The 12,374-nt window shown below is 39.8% G+C and overlaps 1 protein-coding gene across 2 annotated transcripts in view; it reads left to right on the forward strand.

Moving 5' to 3' along the window:
• Positions 1-623: 623 nt before the first annotated feature.
• The window catches only part of smarcc2 (SWI/SNF related BAF chromatin remodeling complex subunit C2), a 95,743-nt gene continuing 83,992 nt past the window's right edge, over positions 624-12,374 (forward strand). For both annotated transcript variants that reach the window (XM_028967206.1, XM_028967207.1), the window contains exons 1-5: positions 624-747; positions 3,676-3,795; positions 7,429-7,514; positions 7,653-7,734; positions 9,117-9,209. In XM_028967206.1, coding sequence (XP_028823039.1) covers positions 637-747; positions 3,676-3,795; positions 7,429-7,514; positions 7,653-7,734; positions 9,117-9,209 — 492 coding nt within the window. In that variant the 5' untranslated portion in view covers positions 624-636. The remainder of the gene's footprint in view (positions 748-3,675; positions 3,796-7,428; positions 7,515-7,652; positions 7,735-9,116; positions 9,210-12,374) is intronic.

The following is a 12,374-nucleotide window of genomic DNA, read 5'->3' on the forward strand; positions in this document are numbered from 1 at the left end:
AAAAAACATTGTTAAACTTACCAGACTTTCTGTCCTTCTGTTGAACCTAACAATAAAAGGAAAATCTAATGGGGTAATAGAGGGTAAAGATGACCATGACTTTTCCTGAAGAATTTAGGAAAATTCATGGTCATCAAAAATATGATGGAGCTGACTGAATGTGAGGATACACCATTAGAAACATTTTAAAATGTATAATATAATTGAAAGATCTCAGATATGACATTTGACATTGTATTTAATGCTTCAGCTCTTTTTACATTAATATTTATCAATTTGTAGCACTTTTTAATATTTTTGGGAGAAGTTAAACATTGTAATAGCCTGCAGAGGACAAGTCAAATTGCATGTACGTCCTTATAACTGAGCATGTATTTTAACAAATTGTGATGATTTCCTTTTCTAATATATTATATCACAAGTATGCACAAGTGATGAAGAATAAGTGATGTATTTGTTTGACATTTGTCGAACTTTGAACTGAATTTAAACACACACACTTAAACACACTTTATTTCACTCTCAGGTGAACTGTTACTTTCACGGCTCTAGCCAACCTTGTACCTTTGGGAAAATGCTGTTTTTTTTATGTACCGGGAGGGGGCGCACTGCGTCGACATTCGTCTGCAGACAAAGATGGCGGTACGGAAGAAAGACGGAGGCCCGAATGTAAAATATTTCGAAGCATCTGACACCATCTCGCAGTTCGACAATGTTCGCATTTGGTTGGGCAAGCATTATAAAAAGGTACCGTTTGTTTTTGATAGTGTGAACAGGGTGGTATAATGTATTTTTTCTGCTGAGGGTAAGGAGAATGCTGGTTTGCTCTGACGGGAGGGAGGAGCAGGAGGAGGGAGGAGGAGAACCACACCGTCCAGCGGTGCCCTTCTTACCCCAGAGCCGAAGACAATAGGAGATGCTGCGGAAGCCCTGGCTTGGGCACGAATCTGAGCATTTTAATTCAAGACAGACTCGGGTCTATTTCCCTACCCGTTGGGATTCACGTTCCGATACAAATATGCGCGTCGCCTTTTTTACCTGAAAAGCCGCAAAAAACATATGTGAACTTCTCCCTTCCATTCCGTCTCAGTCTCATCTGAAAAGTAAAAAAAAAAACGAATGTGACTATTTGCCTACAAATGAACGCATTATTCCCAGGAATAAATAGAGAGACGTATGAAGTGATGGAAAGCAGACAAAAATGCAATGCAAACGCTGCTAGTCTTTAGTAGTGGAGTTGTAAATGTTTTTATTTGGTACAGAAATGTGTTGGTGGTTTATACTGTGTTTGGGGGTCTTTAGGAGTCAGACTAGATGTTAATATTTCTCTATCCACAGTACACTGATGTTTTACCCAAAAAAGGTACATCTTAATGTCTTTATTCTTTTGAGAGTATTTTTTTTAATAAATGTTTACAGTTGTTATGCTGTTGATTAGACAGCGTTAAAAATAAAAATATTTTGTAATTTTGGTACCTAAGAAGTTGATCACATTTAGGCATATTCTATGTCCAGACATTTGTGTCAATGCATTTTTTTCTGATTCCTTTTATAGCAGCAGTTAATTATTTACTATTATGTACTATATTATGTGCCACATGACATTTAGCTGTATTCCTCCAAACAGACATCATTCACCAACATTAAAACCACTTCTGTGATATTGCGAAAGTGTCTTGTGCCTCTAGAAGGGTGGTAGTATCCTAGTGGGTAATACACTCGCCTATGAACCTAAGACCCAGGTTTAAATCCCACTTACTACCACTTTGTCCCTGAGCAAGACACTTAACCCTTAGTTGCTCCAGGGGGACAGTCACTGTAACTACTGATTGTAAGTCACTCTGGATAGGGGCATCTGATAAATTCTTTAAATGTAAATATAGAAGCCCTCTGACCCATTGAGACAAGATTGCAGTGTTTCAAAGTTTTTCTCTCAAGTCTTCACCTTTCCTCAACCAAAGTTCCTCAACCAATTTGTGAACAGTTTCTGCAGCGTGTCTGAGAACATTCTCCTGCTAAGTCCACTGCTATCAGGGAATACAGCCACATTTAAGTGGTTTGGACATTTCCCAGCATATCATTGCTCCATACTGATCTTCCATAGAATATTGTGCCTCTCCGGATAAATTCTCCTTTTGCCTCTCAAGATAAGTTACGCACGCACAAACACTCGACTCATTAATGAGCCTTGGGCTGTCTGTCACCAATATAACTCACTTTAGCTCTTATTGGCTGGTATATGAATGGAAGAGTTAATTTCTGCCTTTAACCTGTTTAGCTTTGGGCACTTTTTTACTCCAGAGTGTAAGAATCAGCATTATATCAACTGGGTCAGAGAAAATGAAGATGGAACACTGATAAAATTGAAAAACATTTACAGTGATTTGGCCATCTAAGGGAGGCTGTAGAAGCTATCCTTCTCAAGTAACCCATAGTACCATTTGAGATATCTCAGGAACTAAACTATAAAACTATTTTTTACTTACTTGTGAGTATAGTTATACATTCTAACTAATTACAGCTATTTTGGGACTGTTTTTAAAATACATCATACATATATTCCCCCATATATATATATATATATATATATATATATATATATATATATATATATATATATATATACACACACACATGAACAGTATTTATTGATTAGAAATGAGAAAATACTAATAGTTAAACTAAAATGAAAAATATAACAGTTGTACAAAATTAACTATATACGATAATCAATGTAATAATTGAACAGTATCTACATTACATTTACAGCATTTATCAGATGCCCTTATCTAGAGCGACTTACAATCAGTAGTTACAGGGACACTCCCCCCCTGGAGACATGCTCAGGGACACAATGGTAGTAAGTGGGATTTGAACCTGGGTCCTCTGGTTCATAGGCAAGTGTGTTACTACCACCCATTATTGTGTATTGTGCAATTGCTTTAATCTGTCATTTTTAGATGTACATTCTGCAGTGTATGGGTGTTGCATCTTGCAGTATCCATTTCATGCCTGGCAGAGAGGTGGGGGTAGAAAATACATCAAGTAAAACATATTCATTCAGTAGCCATAAATTCCAATTAAGTAATTAATTTGAAGTAAACAATATTGTATACTGTACTTAGGAATTCAACAAAAAACATCAAGATACATTTATTATTTTTATACAAATACAAGGAGAAAAGTCATATAGTTCTTTTTTTTTAATGTTTGAAAAATGTTCTTTATAATAACACATTGTAAAACAGAGAATACATACCTTTCAGAAGAAGGCTTCCGAAAATCTGAATTGTTGTCTGCCTCAACTTGTGCTGTTTATCAGATTCAACAGGTTTTACACCATCTCAGTTTACTTTCAGATTCTACAGAAAACAGCAATGTCTGTGTATTGGTGCCAGCAGGGTTGTGTTTTTTTTACTATAAATGGGGCTGCTGATTTATTCTGGTTATTTTGGTTATGTTCGTTTATATTTTGGTTATATTCACCATGTGCATGGTGTTGGAATTGTGTTTTGTTTTTATGTAGTTTTGATTTTGTGTGTCTTTTGTCAAAATTATCAGCGTTAAGATGATATGCAATATGAAATAATTGGTACATGTTTATGGGTGTTAATATTGTGCACGATAGCTTTGATGAGGTTAACACAAATCCTCTTTTCTCACCTTTGTCGGCAGTACATCCAGGCTGAGCCACCAACCAACAAGTCACTCTCCAGCCTGGTGGTTCAGCTGTTGCAGTTTCAAGAGGAGGTGTTTGGACGGCATGTTAGCAACCCACCCTTAACCAAATTACCGGTATTGTAGCAGACACTTACACTTCCATAAAAGAAATGTATGTTTCCATTGAAATATATTCCACTGCACTTGTCATAGGAACATAGAAAAGTAACCTTTCAGTCAATGCTGTCTGGCTTTCTCTCAAGTGTGCACCAGGACAACTTTATAGCAACTGAAGTGCTATGCATATTTCACAATTTACATTCATGGCATTTTTCAGACACCCTTATCTAGAGAGTGACTTACAATCATTAGTTACTGGGACAGTCTCCCTGAAGCAAATCTATGGAAGGCTATCCTTCTCAAGTAACCCATAGTATTAAATCCTAATAATAAACCTGAATCAAGCCTATTGCTATTAAAGAGAACAGGGAGCATTAGTAGAGAAATTTCCAAATGGAGACTCCAATCTAGTCATTTGTGCACGTTGGTGACACCATACAGTGGTTTGCATGCATTTTAACATGTGGTATTACAGTTAAAACTTGAATGGTGTTTCCAAAGCCGCTTGCCTGATGCTGCCAGGCATTTAGTTAACACCAGGCACAATTTTTGTGCTTTTGTGTGCTTTATTTGCACGTGCTAAAACAGCACCTGCACTGACCAGGCATCAGGAATGCCTGCTCTGACTTAGCAGACGCCTGGTCCAGAACGCCTGGTCTGACAAATGTCACAGGACTTTTGCTGATTGGATTAGGCATTGCCCTGGTGTATCGGAAAATTGAAGGCAACGGCGACATCCGTCAAAATCCCCAGCAGGCTGGCCAGATGGAATAGGCAGAGCTGTGAGCGCAAATTGGATACCATCACTGGGACTATTGATCGGAAACTGGACAACATCGTGGAGAAGGTAGCAGCTTTGCACAGAAATTTGGACGGAGCAGACCAGAGACTATAGCTGCGAAAGTTTCAGCTCTTTGTCCGAAAAACCCAAACAACTCTTCATATCTGCATTTGGCTCCCCTAGTCACCTCCCCTAATCAACATCTACCTTCAGGGCCAGGGCAGCTTAACTCTCTCATTGACTCCCTCCCTTCTCCAACCCAAGGACACTTAATCACACACACATATATACACACACATTGATATGCACTCACCCGCCCACCCCATGCCTCCGCCCGATTCGTACCCCCCAGCGTGAACTGGTGGGTCTGTGCATGCGCTGTTTTGGCAGCAGCACCAAGACTGATGCTCATTTATGGGGGATTTCATCCACCACCCATCCACGTGTGGTTGTGTTGAACAAGTGCACAGACCAGGCATTAACTTAAGGCAACAACGTTCAAACAAAATTAGGGCTGCACGATATTGGGAAAATATGTTTTATGCAATATTGTTGAATATTGCGATAACGATATTTCTTGCGATATTACATTTCCCTAGAGAAATGCTTTTTAAATTATTATTATTATTATTATTAGCTATTAAAAAAAACATTTATATATGTAATGATCATACTAAAATAATATTATATTTTATATCTGATCTAAATAAATCTAATTCAGGCTAAAAAGAAACAATATGTCAAGGAAGTTGCAAATATTTAGACTTCAAAACATTATGAATGACTTTAAACCCTCAGCAGATATTTTGATTTTTTGTTTGCTGTTACCATAGGCCTGCCAACACAATATGAATTGCTTTCAAAGATTACTTTTTATTTACATGTAACTGTAAAAAAGACAATGTGGTGTGGGGTGAGAGAACAGAGTGTAGAAACTCTTTCTCCCTCCACACAAAGCACTGTATTCAACCACTCCAACTTGATGTTACCTGGCAGAAAGAGGCACAATAGAGGTTAAAAATGAACAGTTTCTAATTTATTAACACCGGCAAATAATTATTGTAGTTACATGTGAATATTGAATGAAAAATGGTACCAAGGTTACAGAGAAAACAAAAATAAGAAGAAAGGTGCCTCCCATCTGGGGAAGACAAAGAGAGTGGGCGGGCCTGACGGCCGGCACTTGACACGTTGCCGTCAGACAAAAGGCATGTAAAACAGAGGTGTTGAATCTTCATGCACAACTATTGGCACAGGAATGTCACATATCTTCTTGTAGACAGCTGCTGCAAGACAAAAGCATGGTCCTGCGACACCCAAACTTACATAACCATACACTCATCAAGAGTGTCTTAAAACAAGAGCATCTTTTAAACAAAATATTTCCTTGCCTTGCCTGTAAATATTATAAATATTATTAAACAAAAATTAAATAAGAAAATACTATTAAACAAAGTGTACATTTACATTTACAGCATTTATCAGACGCCCTTATCCAGAGCGACTTACAATCAGTAGTTACAGGGACAGTCTCCCTGGAGCAACTTAGGGTTAAGTGTCTTGCTCAGGGACACAATGGTAGTAAGTAGGATTCGAACCCGGGTCTTCTGGTTCATAGGCAAGTGTGTTACCCACTAGGCTACTACCACCCTAGTGTACAGGCCTTAAATAAATTTGTATGTAGTGGAAACACTAACATATTGCCAACATCCACATAAATTAAAATTAATATTAACACTACATGGCCCGGGCTGGCCAATAGCATTATATCACCTACTTTGGAGGCAGGTATAAAGATAGTATGGGCCCATCTGATTGGTAAAATTTGGACACACAAATGCTTGGCACATAAATTAATTCTGCGAATTCGGACATACTACTCGCCTCGCATACTGTTTTTCACATACAATATGTGAAAGCCCAGAGCCTGGCCAATGAGTTGGGACCAGCATGCCTTGTGGGTTAGATATGCACCGACAGGACGGGCGCGCCCGGGGACTGCAAATAGTTAACATTGTTATGGGTAAATGTGTTCTGTTGGGATTCAGGATGTGTGTGTTATGGGGATTAATGTAGCATGTGCAATGGTAGAAACTTTACACCAGGATGTAGTTGTGTAGGTCTGGAGGAGAAGAAGAGAAGTAGAGATGTAAAATCCAGAGTAGATAATGGCTGTTGGTGCCACCTACTGGCTTCCGTGCAATGTAAAGCGTTCTTCCGAAACTGTCTTGATGGAGCCGATTTCTCCTTTCCTGAACTCGTGGTGACGGCTTGTCACAATAGTATATAGTATGAGATAAATTTCATTTATCACAACTCCTTGCTATACAGATATAGCGTATACTAATATCGCGATAACGCTACATTTTTTCGATATATCGTGCAGCCCTAATTAAAATGCAGGCAAATTATGGCTCATTTGGCCTTCCATACAAATCAGGGTTAAGTGAGTGAACAGTCTTGTGGTTTACTACTACCTGGGCCACCTAATGACCACTTTTGCTACATGCAGATAGACCATGAGCACTTTTATTGAAGTGAATCTTACATGTGTGAATGTCCACAGTGCACAATGAAATCCAGCATAGTGTTCAGATTTTTTTTTGGGTTTTGAAAACAGGGCCCATTGACATGTTCACAAACAGGCTTAGATATATGGAATATACATGTGACAGACTCACTCAAATTTAGCATTTACTTATCAAATTCCTTATCGAATTAAGAAAAATTTACTTCAATCTGGTACACCAGCCTTTGAGTGGCCTATGCCACAGCCTATTACATCCGCAGATGTTCATGCTCCATGCAACTGTCAGGGCAAAATGTAGGCCATATTTTAACTTTAAACTTTTGCCTTTTTTCTGCAGATCAAGGCGTTCTTAGATTTTAAAACTGGTGGTGGATTGTGCCACATATTAGCTGCTGCATACAAGTTCAAGAGTGACCAGGGATGGTATGCGTTCTACACACATGCGCACACACACACAGGAACTAAAGGAACCAAAATGTTCTTGAATATTTATGTTTTTGTATATTTTAACAATTACTATTATTATACACAATAATTATGTTAATGAATGTTTGTTCGCAGGCGGCGCTTTGACTTCCAGAACCCTTCAAGAATGGACCGGAATGTAGAAATGTTCATGACCATAGAGAAATCTCTTGTACAGGTGTGTATATGTGAGGGTGAATGTCATTTAGCACACTCATTTGAGCTGCTCCACGTATCACAACCTTACTATGACTAGTATCTGTATTGTAGGCAAATTATTAGTGCTACATTGTTAGTCTCTCTCTCACTGTCTCTCTCTCTCTATATATACACACATACACACACACACACACACCCACACACACACAGAGTAGGCCAAAAAAGTATTTGGGAGCCACCGATTTTGCAAGGTTTCACACTTAAAAAAAAAAAAACAAGAGAGGTCAGTCATTTTCATCATAGGTACACTTTGAGACAGAATGTAAAAAAAAAATCAAGGAAGTCAGATTGTATGATATCTAAATAATTTAAATGTATCTAATGGGTTAATAGGCAAAATCTCACATTATATGGCCCCATTCATCCTTTCCTTAATACAAATCAGTCGTTCTGTCCCCTTTGCAGAAAAGCATCCCCAAAGCAAAATGTTTCCAACCCAATTCTTCACAGTGGGTATGGTGTTCTTGGAATGCATTTTCCCCTCCAAACGCAAGTTCTATTTTGTGATCATGTGAGCACATCACATTCTCCCAATCCTCTTTGAAATAAAAGGAAACTTACGGACGAAGCCGCTTTGTAGACTTTGTTACATGGATTGGAAAGATTGCTATGAGATAGCATTCCCAGAACACATAGAAACACATGCCGTCTAGATGACAACTTCCTGTCTGCAGTTGACTGGTGTTGTGTCAAATCCAAATTTATGGATTTGGAGTCACACTCAAAATTTAAGTGGAAAAACACACTACAGGCTGATCCAACATTGTTGTAATGTCCATAAAACAAGTCAAAGTGAGGCTCAATATTGTGTGTGGCCTCCTCTCATGCTCCTGATGAGGTAGCAGAGTGTCTCCTGAGGAATCTCCTCCCAGACCTGGACTAAAGCATCTGCCAACTCCTGAACAGTCTGTGGTGCAATGTGGTGTTGGTGGATGGAGTGAGACGTGATGTCCCAGATGTGCTCAATTGGATTCAGGTCTGGAGAATGGGCGGGCCAGTCCATAGCATCAATGCCTTTGTCTTGCAGGAACTTCTGACACATTTCAGCTACATGAGGTCTTGCATTGCATTAGGAGGAACCCAGAACCAACTGCACCAGCATATGGTCTCACAAGGGGTCTGAGGATCTCATCTCGAGGCAGTGGTGGCCTAGCGGAAAAGGAAGCGGACCCGTAATCGGAAGATTGCCCGTTTAAATCCCAAACCGCCAAGGTGCCGCTGAGGTGCCACTGAGCAAATTACCGTTCCCACAAAATGCTCCCTGCCTTTCGTGGTTAGGTATGGTTTTGTGTTTAATGGTACCTGTATGAAATGATATTCACAGGTGTTCCTCTGTTGCAGAATAACTGTCTCTCACGTCCAGTGATATTCCTGAGCTCTGAGATTGAGCCAAAGCTTTTGGGGAAACTGAAGGACATTATAAAGAGGCATCAGGTACCCAGTGACTTAAGGATGGTGTGAGTGTGTGTGAGTGAGTTGTGAGGGATGTAAAATTAATGTAATTGTTTAATCATCTTGTTTGGTTGGTTGAATTTAATGACATCAGTCCTGTTAAATACAGTAGGTACAGAAAGTATTCAGACCTCCTTAAATTTACTCTGTTATATTACAAGCCATTTGCTAAAATCAAGTGAATTTTTTCTCAGTTTTTCACACCTGGATTTGGGGATCCTCTGCCATTCCTCCTTGCAGATCCTCTCCAGTTCTGGCAGGTTGGATGGTAGACGTGGGTGGATAGCAATTTTTAAGTCTCTCCAGAGATGCTCAATTGGGTTTAATTCAGAGTTCTGGATGGGCCATTCAAGAACAGTAACAGAGTTGTGAAGTAATTTTTTCAGTATTTTAGCTGTGTGCTTAGGGTCATTGTCTCATTGGAAAGTAAACCTTTGGCCCAGTCTGAGGTCCTCAGCACTCTGGAGAAGTTTTTCGTCCAGTATATCCCTGTACTTGGCCACATTCATTTTTTCTTCTGCATTCATGTTTTTCCACAGCATGATGCTGCCACCACCATGCTTCACTGTTGGGACTGTATTGGACATCATCTCTGGAGCTCAGCCACAGTGATCTTTGGGTTCATCTTCACCTCTCTCACCAAGGCTTTTCTCCCCCAATAGCTCAGTTTGGCTGGACGGCCTCTAGGAAAGATTCTGGTCATCCCAAATGTCTTCCATTTAAGGATTATGAAGGCCACTATGCTCTTAGGAACCTTAAGTGCAGCAGATTTTTTTCAACCATGGTCAGATCTGTACCTGTAAGGCTGTGAAATAGATCTGTGCCTGTAAGGCTCTTATATGTAGATATTTCAGTTTTCCTTTGTTACTAACTCTGCAAAAATTTCAACAATTCTGTGTTTTTTCTGTCAATAAGGGTGCTGTATGTACATTAATGAGGAAAAATTTACTTAACTGATTTTATCAATATTTTAGCTGCAATATAACAGAGGTCTGAATACTTTCCGAACCCACTGTATATTTGTGTAGCAGCATTAACACTGATATATCATGTTTTAGACTTCTAGAGCATGAAATGTGACAGTTTTTTTGCAAAACCAAAATCACAAGCAGTATGTCACAATGGGCTACAGACCACTACAGACGACAGCCCTTATACTTAGATTCTCTCTGGACACAAGGAACAACTTTCTAGAAAACACATGGAGAAAATAAACCTTGGAAAGGAGTAAATCACAATTGGACCCCGTTTCAATGTCGAGTGTACAGTGGCCATCACTGCAGTGTTATTGTTAACACTGGGTTAACAAGAGTCATGAGTATAGGAAGTCCATTATTTCTTAGATTGTTCATACCAATGATGCTGTCCAATGAGTCATACCAATGACTCATGATCATGACTCCATTTTTGGGTTGGTGGGACCTGGGCATGTGGTGGGGCCAGCAGTCCATGTTCACACCTGCACCTCTATGGTGTACTCTTGTGGCCTGGGCACTTCATTCAGTGCCTCTGAGAGAACAAACAGAAACAGCGCAGATGGTGGCATTGTACAACTGGTACTGAAATATGTGGTAATGCTGGTACACTGGTGCAATAGGGGCCCGTTAACCCAACTAGGTACTAAGGTGAATTGAGCAATGCGTATGCTTGAAACTGGATTTTAACAGAAGACAGAACTTTATAACAGAAAGATCTGCTCCCAGCTGTGACCTGTATTTTGGGTACCAGCATGGAACGGCACCATTTGAAGTAGAACAAGAAAATTATACCACGTCACCCACTCTTACAATCACTGGCAACCTCTCAAATTTTGGATTGACTACAAAATGTTGACCTATACTTTTGACATATAAATCACTTAATGATCTCACCTTGCTGTACCTCAGTGAACTTTTACTTATTTTCTCAGTGAACTCACAGTCACAGCTGGGAGCAGATCCTTCTCTTATAGAGCTCCACAGTTGTGTAACGGCATGCAGGTCAGTGTTCGGTGAGTCTCAGTGTTTAAATCTAAACTGAAAACACATCTGTTTACTCTGGCCTTCTGTAAGACACAGTATCTTAGGGTAAAAGGCCACTATTATCAGTTGTATAATGGCACCGTATGCCAAGACAACTCATCATGAAATGTACCAGAGGGTCACCACAGCCACCACCACCATACCATGACACTGGACTTAAACCTACTCTGCACTGTCCAGTACCTCCAAACATGGACAGATGCTCTATACTGCACCTTGCACTTTTACACCACTACATGTATTGGACTTTTTTTCTTTGCATTTTACATTTACAGCGTTTTCAGACGCCCTTATCCAGAGCAACTTACAATCAGTAGGTGCATGGACAGCCCCCCTGGAGCAATTTAGGGTTAAGTGTCTTGCTCAGGGACACAAATGGGTAGTAAGTGGGAACCTGGGTCTTCTGGTTCATAGGCGAGCGTTTTACCCACTAAGCTACTACCACCCTCTTTGCTTGGACAAATCATCACCAACCCTGCACTGACACCAATTTTAGGCTCACTCTACCCTGGGAGGGAGTCCCTCTCTGTATCTCTCCTTCCCAAGGTTTCTTCCTTTCTTTTTTCTCTCCTTGAATTTTTTAGTGGAGATTTTCCTTGTATGCAGAAGGGTCAAGTGTGGAGGGTGTCAATTGTAGGACCTGTCAAAGCCCATTGAGACATACTGTATGTGATTATGTGCTATATAAGAAATAAATGTTGTTGTTGAATGCAGGGGGCATGGCGGATTGTAAATAAATAAATGTTCATTCATGAACTGCATGAATGTCAATCCTAAATTTTAGTCAATTTGTAGTCAATCCTAAATTTTATTGGTAGCCAGTGCACGTTTTTTTTTTTTAAGTAAAAAAAAATTATTAAATTCCATTTTCCAAAATTAAGGCCTTAAATATAATTAAAAATGACTAATAATCACTAGGGGCAGTGGTTGCCTAGCGGTTAAGGAAGTGGCCCTGTAATCAGAAGGTTGCCGGTTCAAATCCCGAGCCACCAAGGTGCCACTGAGGTGCTACTGAGCAAAGCAACGCCCCCCCCCACACTGCTCCCCGGGCACCTGTCACGGCTGCCCACTGCTCCACTGCTCACCAAGGGTGATGGGTTAAAAGCAGAGGACACATTTCGTTGTG

Source organism: Denticeps clupeoides, unplaced genomic scaffold, assembly GCF_900700375.1.
Source record: "Denticeps clupeoides unplaced genomic scaffold, fDenClu1.1, whole genome shotgun sequence".
Lineage (NCBI taxonomy): Eukaryota > Metazoa > Chordata > Actinopteri > Clupeiformes > Denticipitidae > Denticeps > Denticeps clupeoides.